Source organism: Myotis myotis, unplaced genomic scaffold (genome assembly GCF_014108235.1).
Source record: "Myotis myotis isolate mMyoMyo1 unplaced genomic scaffold, mMyoMyo1.p scaffold_m19_p_16, whole genome shotgun sequence".
NCBI lineage: Eukaryota > Metazoa > Chordata > Mammalia > Chiroptera > Vespertilionidae > Myotis > Myotis myotis.
The window spans coordinates 32,431,086-32,452,672 of NW_023416320.1; the positions used below are offsets into that span (position 1 = coordinate 32,431,086).

The following is a 21,587-nucleotide window of genomic DNA, read 5'->3' on the forward strand; positions in this document are numbered from 1 at the left end:
CATTGACATCAGCGCTTATTAATTGTGGTCAGAGGCTTTAAAGGCTTTTGGGTTGCCAGGTTCTTGTTACTTATTTTATGAAAGTGGCCTCATGGGCACCATCTTCTAGAAGAGAGTCAAATCCTACTCCGGGGATTAAGTTGTAAAGTGAGTGCATAAAGCAAAAGTTACATGTAGTCAAAATTTCCATTAAAAATACCGTAATTCATCCCTCAAATACAGGACTCAATTGTACCCTCAATTTCAGCAGGAGTCCCTCAGCAGTGAGCACACAGCTCCCCAGCAGTTATTTAGGCAGCACTGACCACACACAGGCCAACGTCAAGTCTCACCTCCATGTGCATTATGTTCCAGTGAGGAGGCAGAGAATAATTCCACGAGCAAGTACATAAGATTACATCAGATAGTTTTATGTGCAGTGGAGACGAAGAGGGGAGGAGGAGAGGCAGAGAACGGATGTCATGAAGATCACAGACGTGTGCAAACAGGGCGTCTGCCAGCGGTGGGGCATCTGAATCCTGAACTGCAGCAAAAGATGTCAGAGTGGTGTGGTGAGTTTCTGAAGAATCGCTGTGTTGTGAAACAGACTGGCTCGAATTAGGTTTGTGAGAAACTATAATACACTAGAGGCCCGATGCATGAAATTTGTGCAAGAGTAGGCCTTCCTTCCCCCAGCTGCCGGCACCGGCTTCCCTCTGGCACCCAGGACCCGGACTTCCCTATGGCCACCGGCAGGCACCCAGGACCCAGGCTTCCCTCACAGCCCTGGCTTTGTCTGGAAAGACATTGAGGCAAGTTAGCATATTACACTTTTATTATTATAGGTGATAGAGAACTGGAAGTCTAAAAGCTAAGTTGATGCAGAAAAACTCATGATTAAAGACTTTTCCTTAAATTCGAAGGGGAAACCCTGAGAAGATTTAGAGCAGATTCTGTGGAGGAACTTTAGTCCAGTGGTCGCCAACTGGTGGTCCATGGACCACTGGTGGTCCGTGAGGTCCGAAAGGTTGGCGACCGCTGCTTTAGTCTGTAGGAGAAAAATCCAATCAGGTCCACATTTGTTTAGAGCACCTTTGCTCCCGTGTCTTGCTTACGGTAGATGTTCTTACGTTGTGCCTCCCCTGCCAATCTGTCTCCCCAGAAGCATCTCTTGAGATGAGGCTCTGGCTCGTTGCCCATCCAGGAAAATCCTCCTCTAGCCTAGAGGTTGCCCATTTATGCAGCAGGGAAAAGGGGGTTGTTATTTTGTGGGCAGCCCACAAATGTATGTACAGAAACGTACCTGGCCCTTAAAAGATGATTAACATTGTTTACATCCTTTTTTTTTTTAATCAAGTCTTTTAGGGCCTCCTCATAGATCAGAAAACATCTAGTATTAGGTGTAAATCTATGTTTATACATCCATTAGTATTTTTTCATTGAGATATAATTGACATATTAACTCAGGTGCACAACATAATAATTCAACAAACCATTAGTATTAATAAATATAATGATTGTACTATTAGATGTTCTTTAGGTTCCTGGCGGCCTCTAAATTCTATTCTAAATGATTAGTAAACACTAAACTTTGGGTTTAGTTGGTTCTCTCCTGACATCTAGTGTTCCTGATTCATTACTGCAATAACTTCATTTTAAACCACTATTGGAATACAAAAGGTTATATGGAATAAAAACTTAATTCCTCTTAGAAAAGTAAGTGGAATAAAATTACAAGCTAGTAACAAAAAAAAGCTTCTGTTCCTAAGGAGCAAAGGACCCTTTTTTCACAATTCTTTCCATATAAGTGGTATCAGTTCTTGCTCTTCTGATAGGTAACACAGCATGCACGTCGGGCTGTTCCATTATTGTGGAGGAGGGAAAGGAAATGAGGGGAGGCCACTTACTCATGGCCTGCTATGGGCCAGGTTCTGCACCTGAATACTTCAGTGGGTCTTATCCCTGTGCTTTTAGAAGCTGTAGGACCATCCTAACCCCATCCCAACCATGGAAACTCAGCCTGACAAGGTATTGAGACTATCTGCTCTGCAGTGGGGCAATGGAGCCAGCATCCCTTCATAAAACATCTGCCAGACAAGTTATGTACACGTGTGGGCACTCAGAACTATCTTCTAAATAGAAATGAGTGACAGGCTCTGCCCTTAAGTCCTATCCAGGCAAGGGATGTCTAACCCTCTGTCCCTCGTTTAGCTCAGCTTAAGACTGCTCCGAGGCAGGCTGACCTTGTTACATCAACGGGGGCAAGAGGGCATGGACTCGAAGTGCTTGCTGATGAGCCTGGGAGGAGGTGGACGGCCAGCCCTAGGAGACTGCCTGCACATGATGTGGAGCTTGTGGAAGGAGTGGAGTGAATACTTGGGGTGCTAGTGGCTGGAGCTGGAGGCATGGAGGCTAAAAGATGGGTGTTGCCACGTCACTGCCTTTGCGCGCTGTTAACAGGGGGTGACACTGCAGTTGGGAGTTAAGAGCCAGCACATGGGCTCACACATGTGGCTCAAGCCCAGGGGTCAGTGGTGGATCTCCAGTAGACCAGATTCCCGAACTTCTCACTTGCCCTCAGGCCTCTGCATAGCCTTCCTGCAGGTGGTAGTGGGTGGAAAACAGGGGTGTTGCAACTTTCAAAGAGACTCCATTCTCGGAATAAAGTAATCCCAGTGTAAAGACTCCAAAAATATACATGGTTGGAAAAATGGAAAACTTAACGTGAGTAAAAAACAAATATGGTTCCCATTTTCTTGCATTTGTGGCCATCACCAATAGCACAGTGAGAACTTTGGGGGCAATTAGAAGCCAGTATTCTGGGGCAGAAGGAAGGGTGACACAGCATCGTGAGTGATGATACAGTCAGGATTATATGTTATTAAGGAACTTCAGAGACAAGCAGATCTATAATATTTCCAAACAAACAGGTTGGAAAGGGCCTGGGCAGTATGAGTAATAACAGTGTTGCCACCTTTTTCTACTGTGGAGACATGAAATTCGCCAGAAATGGCACATTAGACAGTAAGACTTAACAGAATCTTCATGCTTATGGACAGAAACTAGATGCACCACACTTTCATCAACATCCTTTTTAGCTGAATGTGTTCTCTTTCAATTTCTATGTTCTGCTGGCCTTAAAGCCCAAAGCTTAGGGTTTATCTCAGTATCTTCAGAGTATTATTAACTTTTATACAGAAAATCATTCATAACCTCCTCCAGCCTCCTGCCCCATCACTCTTCCCCACTTTCCCGCTTCTCTGGCACCAGCTGTGGAGGACCAAGGAGAACAGGTTCATAAACACTGTCAGAAACAGCTCCATAAATCCCCCCTCTCTTCCAGCTGCTTGGCTGTCCTCAAGGAATTCCTCAATTTCGGAGTCTGTGAGAATAGATGGGACAGTGAAGGGTGGGAGAGGGAAGCAAAGGATGACAAATATATTAAAATGCACCCAAATAAATGTATGACAGCTTTCAAATTATTTTCCATGGGGGAAAAAAAGTTCATTCACAAATAGTCACAAGTACTTATGAAGGGCCTGGATACTCCTGAGACTCAAAGGAGAGAGAGGTCGCAGTGAACTGGAGATAGGATTTAAAGAGTCTTCAGCAAGGATGGGTAGACTGGGTAGTGGGTGGTGTTTATTTCCAGAATCAATCAGAAAAAAAATACCTATATTTTCAATAAATGAATTTTTTTCTAATCTTGAGATAAAAGGAAGTTTTTACATGAAATACACTATGATTGTTTATCTGTCTCACGAATTATCAAATGTGATATAGTCAAATATACTGAATAAAGATGCAGAGCCAGTAACAACATAAAGACGAAATCTCAGTGGCTTTCCATTACTGCCATGAGTATCAAGTTATTGAAACAATTTCATCATGGAATTATTCAAAATTTCTGTTAACATATGGAAAGCTTTCAATTAAATATATAACTTTGCTGAAATTGAGAAATATTTCCAGTATAGACGGGATGGAACTGATAAATCAGTGCTTCTTTCTCTTCAACATCAGATTGAAAATGATGACCGTTTTTCCGAGCTGCAAGAAAAAGAAAATGTGAATTCTTAAAAGGATAGGATATAATTTTCAAAAGGTTACTTTATAATGGCTCATCCTGTCATCCGTATTAAGTGGGAAAAGAGTACCCAAAAGGAAACATACCTTATAGAACTTCCCCCAAATAAAGATGTAGAGAAGTTACCTGCTGACACAGCTGCACATCTGCCCCACCCAGACCAAATGGGGTGCTCACACCCCATGCATCACTTACTAAGTGCCTACTGCATATAGGATTTGATGAGAGACTGGGGATAGAAATATAACCAGGGCAAGGTTCTAACACTCAAGAAGTCAAGTCTGGGAACCACACAGAATTGTAGATAGTAATGTTTTTATAGTCTATCTTCACTGAGATGCTTCGAGAGTGAAGAGGAAGAAGAAACTGGCAAAGATGAGTCAGGTGGGGCAGTGAGGCCGTTCCCACAGGTCAGGCAGAACTGTGAGAGGCACGGAGAAGGGGGCATGGGTCAAGTTTGGATGTAAGAAGGTAAAGGCTCAGACATTTTCCTAAGATCAAGATAAAGTAACTATAGGCTGTTGTGGCATGTTTTAAAAGAAGGATAGCCTATATAATAGAAGTCTAATATGCAAATCGATCGAACGGCGAAATGACCAGCCGCTATGACACGCACTGACCACCAGGGGCAGATGCTCAATGCAGGAGCTGCCCCCAGCTCGCAGGCCCCAGGCCAGCCAAGGCGGGTGCCAGCGGGGGGCCCCCTGATCACCCTGCCGGTTGCCCCACAGAGCGGCCTTGATCACCAGCCAGGCCTAGGGACTCTACCCATGCACGAATTTCATGCACCGGGCCTCTAGTTAGAAAATAAAGAACAAATAATAGCCCTGCCACGGGACAACACTGCAGCCAACTGCTCTATCCTGTTCTCATTTACTCCAACACACAAGGCATGGAAATGCTTCCTGGAACTAATACTACACATAGGAGAACTGTTTTTTTCTTTTAAATTGGGATTTTTGTCATGAAATTGCCCATTCCTCTGAGCGTAATTCTAAACCAGAGTGAACTCAGTGTGGGCAGAAGGGTTGCTAAAAACGTAGGCCAAGCTTGGAGAGACGCCAACAAGGCCCGCTGAAGGGTTCAATGGCCAAGCCTCACCAGAGTGATGCCTGCCCCTTGCAAGTGGTGCTTGTAGCTCTTTCTTATCTCAGAATCACTCAATTAAAACATAAATTCTCAATTCTACCCACAAACATAGCATGAAGAAAAAAGAACAAGCAAAGCTGAACTTTCTCCTAAGGCCCTAGGCAGCCTTAAAATCACAGAAGGATGAGTATATACTCAGTTTATATAATTGCCTTGAAAATATAACATCTAATTCTCAGAGAATGTTATAACTAAAGCATTATTCCTAAAAAGAAGACTAGTAGGGGAAAATATTAAAGAAAAAGTATTCAAGAAAGAAAGGAAAAAGAATTCAACAGTCTTTACACCGTTGTTCATGTATTCAGCACAGTTTAGAACACACAATACTATTAATTGAAATCATTCTCCTGGTTTTAGTTGAATCCCTAATACCTCAATTTCAGGGCTTTCACAATGACTGTTTTAAAGGTTGTTTTTTGTGTGTGTGTGTGTTTTTTTTTAAAAGCATTTACATAGAGCAAGAGTATATAAGAGTTCAGATGAGGACATTTCCTTCAAAACTACACTAATGGAGTGATAAGATAATGTACCCACATATTACCTTCAGAAACAAAGAACTCCGCTAAATAAAATGCAGCCTTCACAGCGTTGGGTGCGTGGGAAATGCCGTTAGATAACCCCCACTCGTAAGGAGATTTCTCTGGATGCCACTGGACGCCATACACTGGATACTTGTACCCTGCATGAAAAACACAAACGAGTAAGTATTAAGCAGTGAGAATATCTACCATGTTACTTACCAAGGCTTGTTTACCACCCCCGCCTTCAGGCCAGGACTCCAGATGGGCAGGTCTCCTTGCAGCTCTGCAGGCAGGATTCATGGAGGGTGTAGCCCTCAGGTCCTGCTCTATGGGGCCCTCTCCGTTTGTGGGATCCTGAGCTTTGCCTCAAATTCTCCGTATTAACAGTAATGCTGACTTAAATACCCCACTTCAGCGGGTTTCTGTGGTGTAGTAGTCATCTGGCTCGCCTCACACACAAGAGGTCCTTGGTTCAAAACTAAGCAGACATTTGGTGCTCTCTGCCTTCCAGATTCCAGGAGCTATCACTCCATCACCTCCTTCCAGAGGGTCCTACCCAAATACTCTACTCAGCCCTTGGGAGTTTGTGGCCTGAGTATCCTTATTTTCTCACTATTTAATCAATGTATTTAGGGAGATGTTTTGCTGTATGTCAGTTACACCTTTTGTTGTTGCTGGAGAACCTGTCAAAAGTACTTAATCCACAATACTGTTGGGTGAAAAAGGCAAAGGGATTGGGAAAAAAAATACAATAAAATACTCATAGACACAAACAGCAGTATGGTGATGATCACAGGGAAGGGGGAAAAATGATGATGGAAGGATACTTGACTGTGAGTGGTGAACACACAATACAAGATAGAGATTATGTATTATAGAATTGTATACCTCAAACCTTTATAATTTTTTAACCAATGTTACCCCAATAAGTTCGATAATATTTTTTTCTTAAAAGAGAGGTCACTGTCTCTATTTATTTCTTCATTCCTCTTTTCTTCCCTTCTTCACCCCACCCCCCACCTAGATGATCCAGATAAACCACAACTGTTTTGGAACATGAGCAAAACACAGTTCCTGTCTCCAAAAGTGCCCTAATTTCGATCTTCAGGCCCCAAAGTTATTGTGATTTTATTCATTAAAAAAAAACTATAAAATCAAAACTAATAAACATAATATGCGAAAAGTGTACATGTAGTGACATATACCTTCCATTGTTGAAATAAACTCAATCTTGCCATCAGTATTTGTAGTTAGTACATTGAAAAACGCCTTTAATTTTTCATTCTTCGTAAAATTCTGGAGTATAAAAATAAAATAATTACTCCTATAATTAATCAAAATGCACTGATGTCATTACATGATTAATATGATACCATCTTGGAGAGGCTCCACTTGTGGAAATTTGCAGTCAGAGGCTCTAATTCTAAGGACAGCAACAAGTCAGCAGGAAAATTCCGGAACATTCTGCTCTGCAATATACCTGAAACAAGGTAAGTACAAGGGAAAGAATTTAAACACAGCCGAAACCGGTTTGGCTCAGTGGATAGAGCGTCAGCCTGCTGACTGAGAGGTCCCGGGTTCGATTCCGGTCAAGGGCATGTGCCTGGGTTGCGGGCACATCCCCAGTAGGGGGTGTGCAGGAGGCGGCTGATGGATGTTTCTCTCTCATCGATGTTTCTAACTCTCTATCTCTCTCCCTTCCTCTCTGTAAAAAATCAATAAAATATATTTAAACACAGAAAAATAAAATCCACTAAAACCACTAATCTCCAGTCAAACCAATGAGTTATCAAAATTTAAAATTTCTTAAGCCACCCTCATAATTTGAGTACAAACATGGTCATTCACATCTCTAGCCTGTGTAAATAATTTAAAAGTTAATAAAAAGTCATGGGCACTTTTTACTTGATATTTGCTAGTTACTAATCCTGCCCAGCTAACAAAGGTCAAAAGGAGAAATCTTACTTTCAGTGAAGTTCAGCGGCATTGTGATTCCTTCAGTATTTGTGTGTGTTAATAATGACTCTCCGCTGACCAGATACGAAAGCTCTTCAAATCCAAGGCATGTGCCCCACACAGGAAAGTAGTCTCCATCATCAAAACTCTTTGAAAGAGAAAACGAAGCTTACTCAACCTTCTCAAAACAAAAATTGTACATTTGGTTTGTCATTACAAGACTGGCACCTGAGAGATACATGGGTTTCTGAAGCATTTTCCAGGTTCCAAACGTAAGCTGCCATTTAACCTCCAAGCTCCCACATAATAACCCCGTTTTAATCAAACACACTAGCCAACCTCAGTTGTTTTGGGAAAGAAATGGACATCTGCCAGTCAACTACCAAATAATACAAGTAACAGGGACTATAAATATTAAAGACGATGCTAGATAAAATGCCTATTTTTACATCTTGTATAAATCTTGTCGCTTTGGATAACTGTCTGGTTTTGAACACACTCCTTCCTCCATTATCTCAGAATTTATAGATACATCGACTAGGTGGGGACAAAGAGCAGCTTTCAAGAGGAGATGAAAATTAGTAATACGTGAATAACGCCCAGTACATAATAAAAACAGCCTACTAAGCCACCATGAGGACCCAGTTCACATTAGCGAGCACAAACAGAGAGGGCCGGTCAGCAAGGCTCTGAAGGGCCCCCGGAGCCCAGAATTAAATGAAATAGAAAATGAGCGATAGCCACCACTGGCTACTCATGAGCAGACACCTCAAGAGGTGAGGGGATGATGAGGCTGGAGTAACTATGAAGGAAGTATTATCGTCTGCCTGAAAAGGAATTATCCCCATGGAAAATTACAAAAACCCACCTGGGCCCCAGTTGGTGTGGGTCCTCCCATGGACCAAAAAGTCTCAGGCTTTTGGCACATGCCTGGGTTGCAGGCTCCATCCCCAATAGGGGACATGCAGGAGGCAGCTGATGGATGATTCTCTCTCATTATGTTTCTATCTCTCCTTCTCCCTTCCTCTCTCCTTAAGAAAGATAAATAAAAACATGTATTTTTAAAAACCCCATCTGGAATAATAAGAAACAACTGATATTTACCTGTGTGGCAAGGCTGTAAAATATTTCGGCTGTGCGGGCATAACCTGACTTCTTGAGGTCAGCGCCTCCTCCAGGGAAGAGGACCCTGAAACAACATCCGAAAGAAAGCATTTCCACCCCGCCCTACAGAAACCAAACCATCTTTTTATTTTAAAACAACTCCTTCCTTATTACGTAAGCAACAAGATCATTACAGAAAATGAGAAAACTAAGGCAAAAGGAAGTATGAAATATTTACAATCCTACCCATTTGTAAATTATTGAAGTTAAGAATACTTTTGTGCATATTCTCCCAAAACTCCTTTGATAAACAAGTTTATTGTTGGCAAGGTGAATAAATGGGGTAGAAGGGGAGCACACAGAGCTAGAAATCAAGTAGAGATAACATCCCAAGTACAGGTAGGTTTACAGGAAGGTGATCCGTGATGCCAGCATCAACTAGAGGTCCATTAATCATGACACAGGTTTGGCTCACAAAGAAGTTTTTCTTAACCATAAAGCACAAACTGATTATAAAAATATATGTACGCTAAAACTAAATATCCATGAGAATTTAATGCTATATTATCACCCTGAAATCTCTTCAGTAATGAGCATGGGATTAGAAGAGTTTTGAAGAAGAACACAATCCCATTTCTAGAAGTCTAGGTGGGGGAAGGTGGGGGAAGTAGCAAACATTTCATTTTATTTTATTCTACCCATAAAGGTAAGATACAGAAAAATATTTACTATGTTTTTACATCAACTTTTTAAACTAATTCTAAACTTTAAACATTATAACGTCTTGAAATAAGCAGGGATAGTCCAAAGAGATTATAAAAGTTAGATTAAAGGTATTAACATTTTGCCCTAACTGGTTTGGCTCAGAGGATAGAGTGTCAGCCTGTGGACTCAAGTGTCCCAGGTTCGATTCCAGTCAAGGGCATGTACCTTGGTTGCAGGCACATATCCAGTAGGGAGTGTGCAGGAGGCAGCTGATCGATGTTTCTCTCTCATCGATGTTTCTAACTCTCTATCCCTCTCCCTTCCTCTCTGTAAAAAAATCAATAAAATATATATTTTTTAAAAAGGTATTAACATTTTGAAAATACTTAAATATGAATTTGAGATATGTGAAATAATGCTGTTGAGATGGTTGTTCATTCAACAACTATACTCCACTTCTTGCATGAGCCAGGCTCAGTATTAGCCTGGACAGCCAGAGATGAGTAAGTTTTCCTGTTAGTAAGATCACAGTTCAGTATAAAATCATAAAAAGTATGAGGTGGAACACCTGCCACAAAACCATGCAGAAAATGCTACAATTCAAAGTGGATTAATGAAGACCGATTAGCAGTTCTCCCTTTTCATCAGCTCAGTACTTACAAAGCTGCCTCTGATCAAACCTGGTATGTTTAAGCACAAAATCCTTTCATAAAGCAAAGCTTGACCGCCCCTCCCAGTTGGCAAACTCCTTTAAAGCCAGGCTCTGCCTTTCCACCTCCTTGCACCCCCACACGGGATGGGCTCTACTGCCTCACAGGGACCGGGACGGTGCTTCTGAAGTGGCAGAGCAGTGCTCATTTCCTGGTGACCATGCGGAGGTTCCAGCACAGAGTCCGGCCTGGGCTTGTTTATTCTTGCCCGGGCCAAAGAACACTGAACATAACGGGCATTTTAGATGTTTTACTAAATGGAACTAATTTTATAGTAAATATTTACTGAACCAAATTGAACTGAAGTCTATTTGATGAACAAGAACAGATCGATCTAGAGACAAATGGTAGGGGAGGGGGGTTAGAAAGCAACCAAAGGACTTGTATGCATGCCTATTAGCATAACCAATAGACACAGACACTGGGGCAGTGGGGGCTTGCCCCGAATGGGAATGGCGGGGGGGGGGGGGGGGGAGGTCCAATTGGGGAAAAAGGAGACATATGTAAAACTTTAGACAATAAAATAAATAAATACATACATAAATAAATAAATACATGAATAAGAAAAGCAGATCTTTAAACAAAAAATAAAAGAACTGAAGTCTGAAGGCAAGTTTTGAACACAGCCTTTTTAAAAAAATTGTAATAAATGAATACAGCTTTTAAAATTTTTTTTTTTAAAAAAAGCTCTTTTTATAAAAACTTTACAGTAACATAGACTCCCTCCATCCCACTCCCAATCAGGAACAACCACCGCTAAAATCTGTTTCGTTGACCTGACAGATTTATGTTACACGAGTCACCCTCACGCCTACCTTAAGAACCAAAGTACATGGGAGTATACTACACATACCACTATGTGCCTTGCTTTTTTCGTATAATATCACATTGTTCAAGTAACAACAGTGTCCAAAGCAGCACCGACAGAGATCCTGATTTTTAAACTGTCACACATTCTATCAGATGCAGACAGCCTCCTTTATTTACGAAATTCTCAACTGATGGGCTAATGAGTGGGTTCGAAATTGAGTGTGTTTCAAACAATACTATAGTGCATATGTCTGGACCCAACTCTACACATGTCGGGGTATATAGACTTATAAAATAATATTCCTTACAAAGGATGTCCTGGCTCAAAGGGTATGTGCATTTTTAATTGCAATAGATATTAACAAAACTGGCCCCCAAAAGACTATGTAACTTACACAGCCATAAGCAAAGTATGAGAATACTTATTTCTTCACATCTTCAACAAACAATATTAACAAATTTTCTGATCTTTGTCAACTTGATAGTTTTTAAAAATGTTTTTTAATTGCTAGAATTAGATTTCCTTTAATTATGCATAAGGGTGAACATTTTTTCATATTATTAAAAGTTTTTTTTTCTGTGAGGTAACCAATCATAACTTTTTTGGTGATGCCACAGTATAGACAATTTTTTCCAAGCTCTATTCAAATCACCTTCTGAAAGAGAACTGAGTAGTATCCTTAGGCTTAAAATTTATAAATCCCCCAAGCAAGCAATATGCCATGCCATTCAAAGTGGCTTCAAAATATTTAAGACAGGCATTAGAAGAACAAAGACTATTAAAAAAATGACATATGTCTACTGTGCAACATTAATTTCTTATGCTTCCTTCTCTGCAGGACAATTGCACCTCTCTCTCAACAATGTAATTCCTCTGAAAGAACTCAGAAAACTAATGGCACACCACTGTAAGACGGTTACACAGAAACACGTGGAATACTTGTGTCCTTTTTTGCAAGAGCCGACAACATAGATCTCATACACCATATCAAGCCAGTGCCACCAACTTACCCATTAATAGAATGGAAAAGCTTTACATACTCTTCATCGGTAAGATCAGGCCTGAAAACAAGAAAAACAGTGATGAAACATCCATTTCCAAACCTAAGAAAACAGTCAGGCTCTAAATGAAGTCACATTATTGTTAAAAGCCAGATGAAGAATAATTCTTAAATACTAGGTAATATCACCTCTCTACCTTCCTAGAGGCAGCTTTTCAAACTACATATAAGCCACACAATTATGTCCTTGTTTTGCTAATCAGACAAGTAAACATGCTTTCCTGTGATCTAATATAATTTAATATTGTGACGTATGTGTTCATATGCAAAATATCAAAGACCATGAGATTTGGGGATACAGAGAACAAATTGATGATTACCAGATGGGAAGGGGGTTATGGGACTAGGTGAAAAAGGTGAAGGGATTAAGAGAAATAGTTCACCCTCTCTTTAACTAAAAAAAATACCACGTAAGCCTGGTAATGATGACAAATGACACAGCATGACAAGGAGTGAAGGGCGTTGTTGCCAGTTTGCTCCACTTCAAATCAGCTCCAAATAACTTGGTTAAAAAAAAAAAAAGAGGCCAAAAGTCAAGATTTTATTAGTCTTTTGATTTGCTAATGTTTAAAATGCTGTGTGAACAAAGCACATTTTTAAACCAAAAGCAGCCCGTGGGGCGCCACATGCTACCTCTCAGGAAAAGGAGTCTCTGTGGGTCCCACTAGGGCCAGGCCCACCATGGGAAATTGGGATAACCCGAGAGCACCAGGCACCTGAGAGAGAAGGCAGTAGAAAGAAGACAAAAGAAGACCAAAGACAAACTTCTTTACCTATTCCAGAATTTTGCCTGTGTCTCCCATCTTCCACCTTTTTCCTTCTAACCTGCAGGAGTTGGCTCCCCGCATCCCACCTGCAGAAATGAACCTGACATTATCAGTGAGATCCTCTGTCTCATTCTACATTAGGTAACCCTTTGCAGGTTGCTCTGGGAATCTATTACGTTGTTTTTATAGGATCATATGATTCTAACTAGAGGCCCGGTGCACAAAAATTTGTGCACTCGTGGGTGGGGGCGGGGGGGATCCCTCAGCCCAGCCTGTGCCCTCTTGCAGTCTGGGACTCCTCAGGGGATGACCACTTGCTGGCTGAGGCCTGCTCCCCAGCGGATAGGGCCTAAGATGGCAATCAGATATCCCTCTGGCAGCCCAGCAGCCCTCGGGGGATGTCCACTTGCCAGCAGGGAGCAGGCCTAAGCTCCAGTCGGACATCCTTAGCGCTGCTGAGGAGGCAGGAGAGGCTCCCACCACCACCGCTGTACTGGCAGCAATCAGCCTGGTTTGTGTTCCTCCCATGTGAGAGCGCCCAGACCACCAGAGGGCAGCTCCTGCATTGAGAGTCTGCCCCCTGGTGGTCAGTGTGTGTCATAGTGACCAGTCATTCCCAGTCCTTCTGCTGTTAGGGTCAGTTTGCATATTACCCGTTTACTATATAGGATAGAGGCCTGGTGCATGGGTGGGGGCCGGCTGGTTTGCCCTGAAGGATGTCCCGGATCAGGGTGGGGGTCCCGCTTGGGTGCCTGGCCAGCCTGGATGAGGGAATGATGGCTATTTGCAGCTGGTCACACCCCCTTCAGGGTGGGAGTCCCCACTGGGGTGCCTGGCCAGTCTGGGTGAGGGGCTGAGGGCCGTTTTCAGGCTGGCAGGCAACTGAAGCTCCCAACCTCTCCTTTTTTTTTTCTTTCTGTGATTTATTTACCTTCTATGGCTGTCACTGTAGCTGAGAGCTGGCTTTAGCTCTGAGGCGGGCTCCAGCTCTGAGGCCTCGGCTGCTGAAAGCAGGTATCTGGGTTTGTTTGGCTTCTATAATTGAAACACTGTTGCGGTCCTGCTGGCTGAGGCCCGGCTGGCTGAAAGCAGGTATCTAGGTTTGTTTAGCTTCTATAATTGCAACATTGTTTCTTAGAGTGCAGCTCAGAGCCCGGCAGCGGCAGGTGGGGAACCTTGGCTTCCTCCATCACTGGAGCAAGCAAGCCTCCTGTTCCCTTCAGCTGCCTGGCTGTCGGCCGCCATCTTGGTTGGCAGCTAATTTGCATATCACCCTGATTAGCCAATGGGAAGCGTGTCGGAGGTACGGTTAATTACCATGTTTGTCTATTATTATATAGGATTCCAAGCAATTTATTTAAAAAGAAGTCTGGGAACCCAAGCTGGAAATCAACCTTTATGCCGACAGTCACATTTTCAGTGTCTGTCACACATGCCAGTACTTGGTGAATCACTGGTTTCAACACTTCCCCAATTTCAAAACTTCTGTTTCTCATCTCTTCCTCCCTGTACCCTTACAGTAGTCAAGTCGTGTTTATTTTTCTTAATATTTATCTATCAAGGCTACAACCACTGTTCTAAGCCAAACCCTTCCCACTTACAGCCTACTGCAAGTCTCTGAACTAGTACCTGCCTGTCCCTCCTACTTCCCACCCATGCTGTCAGTTCTAATGTCCTAGAAGAATGGCTTGCAGAAAATGCTTCCATGATCTCCCATCCAAGTACTAACCAGGCCCGACCCTGCTTAGCTTCCGAGATCAGACGAGATCGGGCGCGTTCAGGGTGGTATGGCCGTAGACCATGATCAAAACTTTGAAAGGCTGTTTGTTCTGAAGGTTCCCTGGAGCCTCTTCTGCATCTCTAAAACTCTGGAACTATCTGGTTTCCAAGTACGATTTCATTTGAAAAATTAGATCTGCTACTGAGGAATTAAAGACTAACATCAAAAGCAATGTTCATCTTGGGGTACGGGACAGCTAACTGTAAAAGAACAGCAAGAAGACAATCCTTGCCCTCGTCAGTTTGGCTCAGTGGATAGAGCATTGGCCCAGGGACTGAAGGGTCCTGGATTCGATTCCGGCCAATGGCAGGCACATGCCCGGGTTGTGGGCTCAATCCCCAGTAGAAAGTGTGCAGGAGGCAGCCGATCAATGATTCTCTCTCATCATTGATGTTTCTATCTCTCTCTCCCTTTCCCTTCCTCTTTGAAATCAATAAATATATATTTTTTAAAAAGACAATCCTTATGAAACTAAACATAGAACAATTTTGTGATATAATTCTCCAAAGTGTAATATTTGCATTTAGATTATTAATATTCCATTTGAACAGTATTTTTGGTTATAGATTTTTTTGTTTGGTTGGGGGGAGGGGGGGTTGTTTGTTTTGTTGTTGTTGTTAATCTTCGAGCACCAAGGATATTTTTTCCATTGGTTCTTTAGAGAGAGTGGAAGTGAGGGAGCCCAGAAGGGGAGAGAGTATGAGAGAGAGAAAAACACTGATTGAGAGAGAAACACATGAACTGGGGCCGGGGATCAAACCTGCAACCTAGGTACGTGCCCTTGACTGGGAATTGAACCTATGATCCTTTGGTGTGCAGGCCAAAGCTCTAACCATTTATTCACACTGGCCAGAGCATATTACAGTTTTTAAATGCAGAATTATTTATAAAAGCAGTTTGCCCAGAGCAAAAAGTGGTATTTTGTGTGTGAAATCACTTATAATGGATTAGAAGGTGGCACTGGAAGCTTCCAAAATACACTAATTTTGGATGATAAGATATTGTGAACACATGTTTTGTTTGTTAAAAAATGCAACTCTTTCCCAATCAATCTATGGTATAAATCATTTTATTCTTATTAGGTCATTACATCACAAAACCAATGTTGCTCTTTTAAACCTGTAATACCGGCAGTTTATACTGAAGCAACACTGCTGTATTCGTTACTTACAAACTTTTAAAGTAGAGTGTGGAGGTATTTCGAAAGTCATCTTCTAAAAATCTCCTTTATTTCCTAAGTGGACCCTTATCCTAATATTATCGAATAAAGCTGGTAAAGTTATAGATTCTTTTACTCCACTAATTTCACGATTGTCTAATGAGGACCGTCTTTTGGGTTGTAAAGACAACTATCATTTCATTATCTATCTAATACATATGACATACCTCTAATGATGTGAGAGATAAGCGTCACTTTATACTTTAAGCAATGTAGTGAGAGACTTTAAGCTTCAGATCTGTGGCAAAAATCAGGTGCAGTAGTACCACATTTAAATGATGCAATCCAAAGAGAGGCATTAATTTTAGAGATAAAAGCTAATTTTAAAGGTAAAACAGCAGCTTTATTTATACAATGTAAAAAATACTAAATCATACCTTACTGGTACAACTCTTGCACCTGCGGACTCCAAATACTTTACATAGGATGCAGCAATATAGTATTTTCCCAGGTTTTTCATTGCCTTAGGATAGCACTTTTGCATTAATATTCCTAAATTACAAACAAAAAAAGTTTTAGTTTCAAACAACTGCCTTTTTTCCTGCTCAGAAACTGAAACAAATCACAGTAAAAATATAACAACAGTAGTTCCCCCTTATCCAAGGTTTAACTTGGTGAGGTTTTGGCTACCCACTGTCACCTACGGCCTGAAAACATTAAATGGAAAATTCTAGAAATAAATAATTCATAAGTTATATATTGTACACTGTTCTGTGAGGCATGATGAAATCTTAAGCTGTCCCATTCCACCCCACCCCAGACATGAATCTATCCCTTTATCCAGCATCTTCACGCCGTAGATGCTCCAGACCACTTAGTAACTGTCTTGGTTAGCACATCGACTGTCTGGTATAACAGTTCACGTAATGCTTATTTTACCTAATAATGGCCCCAAAGTGCAAGACCAGTGCTGGCAATTCGAACATGGCAAGAGAAGCTGTGAAGTGCTTCCTCAAGGGAAAAGTTGAGTGGAGTACAGTAAGATATTTTGGGAGAGATACCACATTCACCTAACTTTCATTACAGCATAGAGCTGATTCTTGAACACGGGTTTGAACTGTATGGATCCACTTACACACGATTTTTTCAGTAACTATATACTCGGCCCTCTATATCCCCACATATGCAGATTCAACCAACCACAGATCAAAAACAGTATTTTTAATCCAGAGTTGGGAATCCGCTGATAAGGAGGGTCGACTTAAATTATATTCAAATTTTCGACTGTATGGGTCAACTGCATTGTAATAACTGGTCTATTTTATTATTTATTAGTTATTGTTACTAATCTCTTACTGAGCCTAATTTATAAATTAAAATTTATCATATACATATATACATACACATATATGAAAATACACAGTATATTTAGGGTTTGGTTTAGTATCCAAAGCAATCAATCCAAGCAAACATCTTGCTTCCCCCGAGCTATTATAATAGCCTCGTAAAAGGTCTCTCTACAACCTTTCTTAAACAACCCCCACCATCTCCAACCAGTTCTCCACATGGTAAGAAACCTGATATCACCATTCATTCATTCATTCATTCATTCAGTATATATTACAAAATCATACTACATAGCAGGCACTGAACTAGGTGCTGGGGACACACTAATGAATAAAACAAATAAAAATCACCACCCTGTGGGCTTTAATTCTAGTGTGTGGGAAGGAAAGAAGACAAAAAGAATAAACAAGATAAAATACATAGTGCTATGGAGAAAAGTGAATCAGAGGAAGAAGGTGTGTGTTTGGGGTTGGGCGGGGGGGTCCGGGTGGGGGGAGGTCCCATCTATGGGGAAAGAGGATCTCTTAAATATGCTTGCTAGGCAAGGCCTCCCTGAGAAGGTAGACCATGACATTTGATCCAGGACCTAAGAGAGGTGAGGAGACAAGGCATATGCAGAAATCTGGAGGAAGAGAGATCCAGGGTGAGGGAACAGCAAGTACAAAGGCTCTGAATCAGGTGTGTGCCTGTCCCATTGCAAGGAGTCCATATAGACCAGAGCCCTGTGTGAGCTACAGGGAAAAGCCATAGAAAATGAGGTCAGAGAGAGAGATCAGCAGGGTGCACCGCCCTGCTGGGTGCACCGCCCTGCTGTGTGCACCTCCCTGAACTTCAATGGGCTCCTAAACTTTCATAACTATTACAAGACCCTATGTGCTCTGCCACACCTACCTCCCTGGCTGCCTCTCACAACTGAAACCTCAGCCCCAGAATAATACTGAGTCACATAAAAACACGTCTATCCAGAGAGTACGCCTGTGCCCCTAACAATCGCTACTCCACCGTTTGGAACACTTACAATGTCTCTGCAGGTGACATGAGACAACACTTCTGTAATCCCAGCTTCTTACAACTGACATTTTCTCAGACACTCAGTTCATATAGACCAAATGCCAAAACTGGTTCAGTAAGACTGTTTTTCTCCCCGTGGGTAGGTAGGATCCTCTTAAGGAAAATAAAAGTTGGTAGTGCAAAAATTAGGGAGTGGCACAGGAGATGGGAGTGGCACAGGGTAGGCAAGGGTGAGGTGCCGCAAAGGAGAATTGGGACTTGTGAACACAAGATACCAGAAAGGAGAAAAATATGTACATGAGAGCAAGCAGGTAAGTTCCAACAACTTACCCCTCTCCCCTTGCTTCCACACGTACTCACTTTTCCTATCTTGGGAGAAAAGTTCAGGCTATATTCCAAGCCCCCCAGAAGGTGACCAAAATGTCACCCATACTTTAAAGCCATCTCACAACTTTTTTGGCTTCTTTGTCTTTGAATCCTTTGCACTTCCTAACTTAGTGCTCTGCGTGTAGTACGTGTTCAGTGAACTATTTTGTCTTAATTGATCAGGGTGCCCACAAGCATATTCATTTTTTCTACATTTGACCCTGAACTACCACTGTTTCTAGAAAAAGGAAAAGAATACCTCTCCTCTCCTTTTTATTTCCTCCGCCCTGAACCCACAATTCCCAAACCCATGACACAGAATTATTATTTTGGGTTAATTCTCCTTGGAGAATCTAACCTCTATTTTAAATAGCTATGAAACAAGGCAGTCCAATTTCCAAATATTGAGACACAACCCATTTGAAAATTGGGCGCTACCAATATAAAGGAAAAAACCCTCATCTATTTTGCACTTAGTTACCAAAAAAAAAGTGCTCCTCTTCGTGGAAGAAATATAAATGGCATAATATTACAGCTAAAATTAAACCAATCTTAATTGTCGACATAAATTACTCCTGGCAAGTTTTTATTCCAGGCTGACTTCCCATGGGTAGCTTTCCCTTGCCCTGTCTCAAATATTCCTTCCGACAAAGCAAACGGATTTGACTTTTTGAAATATAAATCTGTTGGAAATGAAATATTACATGCTTCATTTGAACACCAAACAGAATTGGCATTAGGATCACACGGGCCACTGCTGCCCTCCGCTGCTCAAGATGACAAAACCCGAGGCATACCATAATTTCTTGAATATCTAGTCAACTCGATTTTTATAGGTACAGTGCGTTGCATCTTGAAACATACCCTCAACCAGTGAAATTTTAATGAGCATAATGCATGCATAGAATTTGCTTAATTCCTAGAAATCCCTAGCTGTGTACCGAGAATAGAACCATCTGCAAGGTTTTCTCCACCCTCCCAACTTAAAGCCCTGTGAAACCACCCAGGCATCGGCGTGGTTTCGGCGAGATGCAAACGGCGCCCCGGCGCGGCTCTCCCGCTGCGCCCGGGGCTCACAGCGCACCCCCCTCCCCGGTCTTCCCCAGACCCGACGCCCTCCCCGGAGCCCAGCTCGGACCCGGCGCCTTCTTACCGATGATGGGCTTCTGGGTGGAGGCAGGGGCAGCGGACAGCCGGAGGGTCACCGCTGCGCACAGCAGCAGGCCCAGCGCGTACAGCAGGTGTCCCGGGCTCGCCATGGCACCGACCGCCTCCCGCCGTCTTTCAAAGGCTCTGCGGCCTGGCGGCCCGGAGCGGGGCTACGTGGCCTCGAGGCGGCTGGAGGGCGTCCGACGGGGCGGGGCTCCGCCGCGGGGGCCTATGGGAAATGTAGTCCCGGCGCGCGCGCACGGCGGCCTCGGAGCGGGGACGGAGGGCTCCCGGGACGCCATGGTCTCACTCGCCGCATGGCTCGACCTCGACTGGTGCGCCCGCCCGTTCGGAATCGGCTAGGTGGGCCCGGGGCGGTCTCCCCTTGCAACTGTTCATCAATGTGATGAGGACACCGGTCGGTAAGCTGGGGCGCCGAGCCCAGGCCCGCCGAGAGGAGGAGCCTGGGTCCCAGCGGGACCCCTTCACCAGGCAGCTTGAAAGGCGGCGAGGGATTCTAGAAGGCGCCTGAGAACTTTGCGCCAACTGTGGCTCCTGCTCCACAGGCCCGGGCTCTGTAGTCGGGAATGCTAACCGCCACGTGGACACTCCAGTGTTCCATGGAAGGCAGTGGTTCTCAACCTTGGCTGCACATTAGAATCACCTGGGAATCTTTTTAAAATCCTGATTGCTGGGCCTCATCCTCCGGAAATTCTGTTTCTTTGTTATGGGGTGAGGCCACAACATTAGTAACAAAGAAACACAATTTCCGGAGGATGAGGCCCAGCAATCAGGATTTTAAAAAGATTCCCAGGTGATTCTAATGTGCAGCCAAGGTTGAGAACCACTGCGTAAGGACAGGCTGCACATCCTGTTACCTTTTTGCAGGGTCAAGGCATCTGGCGGAAAGAAGTGCCTGGGAAGGGAAGGACGATGGAGGTGAACATGTTCCCAGCGCATCGCCTCACTTCAGAGCTGAGTGGAGGAGGGACGACCCCTGGCATCTCATGCAAAGGGCGAGTCCCCGCGAGGCCCTCAGAAGGTGCTCATGACGTCACCATTAGCGCCATCCGCAGACTTTGTCCTATAAACGGGAGGCAGATCTGATGGCTTTGGTTCCTGCTCATGAAAAGTATTGTGAGGGTTCTTTTTAAAGTTTTAAGATTTGGAACCACTCGTTTCATGGTACGTAGGTAAAAGACAGGAAACTTTTTCTGTGTGTGAAAGAGTAAATGTATTGATATGGATAATATTAGGTGGAAGTGCCCACCTATAAGATCCAAATTAAATTCAGAATAAAATTGAAGAAAAGTATTTGAAAAATCCGCTCAATCACTGCTAAGTATTGAAGATGCAAAGATGAATTGGATTCTGTCTTTTTCTCAAGAAGCTTACAGTTCAGTAAGGAAAAACGACAGGAAGAGAACATGATGTATGGCATATTTCAAGAAGAGTGACTGCAATAAGGAATCTAGTTTGACAAGAAAATGGGTGGGTGTGGTGAGAGATAAGGCCAAAGGATGTGGTTAAAGATATTGTGAAAGACCTTACTCAGCTGGTTTTGAACATAATTGAGCAGATGAGGAGCCCTTGAAAGACGAATTTGTGATTCTGGAGCTCAAATCCACGCAGGAAAAAATTAAATTATTACTTGGCATTATACACAAAAATAAACTACAGGTGAGTAAAGATGTAAATATGAAAGGCAAAATAAGATACTTTATAAGAAAATGCAGAAGTATATATTCATGACTTTGGTGATCAAAGGATTAAAAATACAAACGTTAATGGAAGCATTTGATAGATTTAACAACATAACTAAAACTTCTATATAACTTTAAGCAAATTAAAAGTAAGGCACAAACTTGGAAAATATGTTTACAAAATACAGAATTTCAAAAATGTTCATTTCTAGAATATACAAAG

At 42.6% G+C, this 21,587-nt stretch overlaps 1 protein-coding gene and 1 long non-coding RNA gene across 2 annotated transcripts; one reads left to right on the forward strand and one right to left on the reverse strand.

Moving 5' to 3' along the window:
- Window positions 1-799: 799 nt before the first annotated feature.
- Window positions 800-19,850, reverse strand: GGH (gamma-glutamyl hydrolase). The gene is made up of 9 exons (XM_036338352.1): window positions 19,666-19,850; window positions 16,226-16,340; window positions 12,033-12,083; window positions 8,797-8,881; window positions 7,702-7,840; window positions 7,110-7,216; window positions 6,942-7,032; window positions 5,757-5,894; window positions 800-4,029 (listed from the first exon to the last, which is right to left on the reverse strand). The coding sequence occupies exons 1-9, from the start codon at window positions 19,769-19,771 to the stop codon at window positions 3,908-3,910; spliced, it is 954 nt and encodes a 317-aa protein (XP_036194245.1). The 5' UTR covers window positions 19,772-19,850; the 3' UTR covers window positions 800-3,907.
- Window positions 19,847-20,975, forward strand: LOC118670882. The gene is made up of 2 exons (XR_004972492.1): window positions 19,847-20,083; window positions 20,550-20,975. It is a non-coding gene; the product is annotated as an uncharacterized LOC118670882 (long non-coding RNA).
- Window positions 20,976-21,587: the final 612 nt, after the last annotated feature.

Bases quoted from the DNA above. Each gene is read 5' to 3' on its own strand.
- GGH (XM_036338352.1), bottom strand. From the start codon at position 19,771: ATGGCGAGCCCGGGACACCTGCTGTACGCGCTGGGCCTGCTGCTGTGC. The intron at 16,341-19,665 runs GTAAGAAGGCGC...TTTGTAATTTAG, and splicing joins CACCCAGAAGCCCATCATCG to GAATATTAATGCAAAAGTGC. The intron at 5,895-6,941 runs GTATATGTCACT...TTTTTCATGCAG, and splicing joins GTTTATTTCAACAATGGAAG to GGTACAAGTATCCAGTGTAT.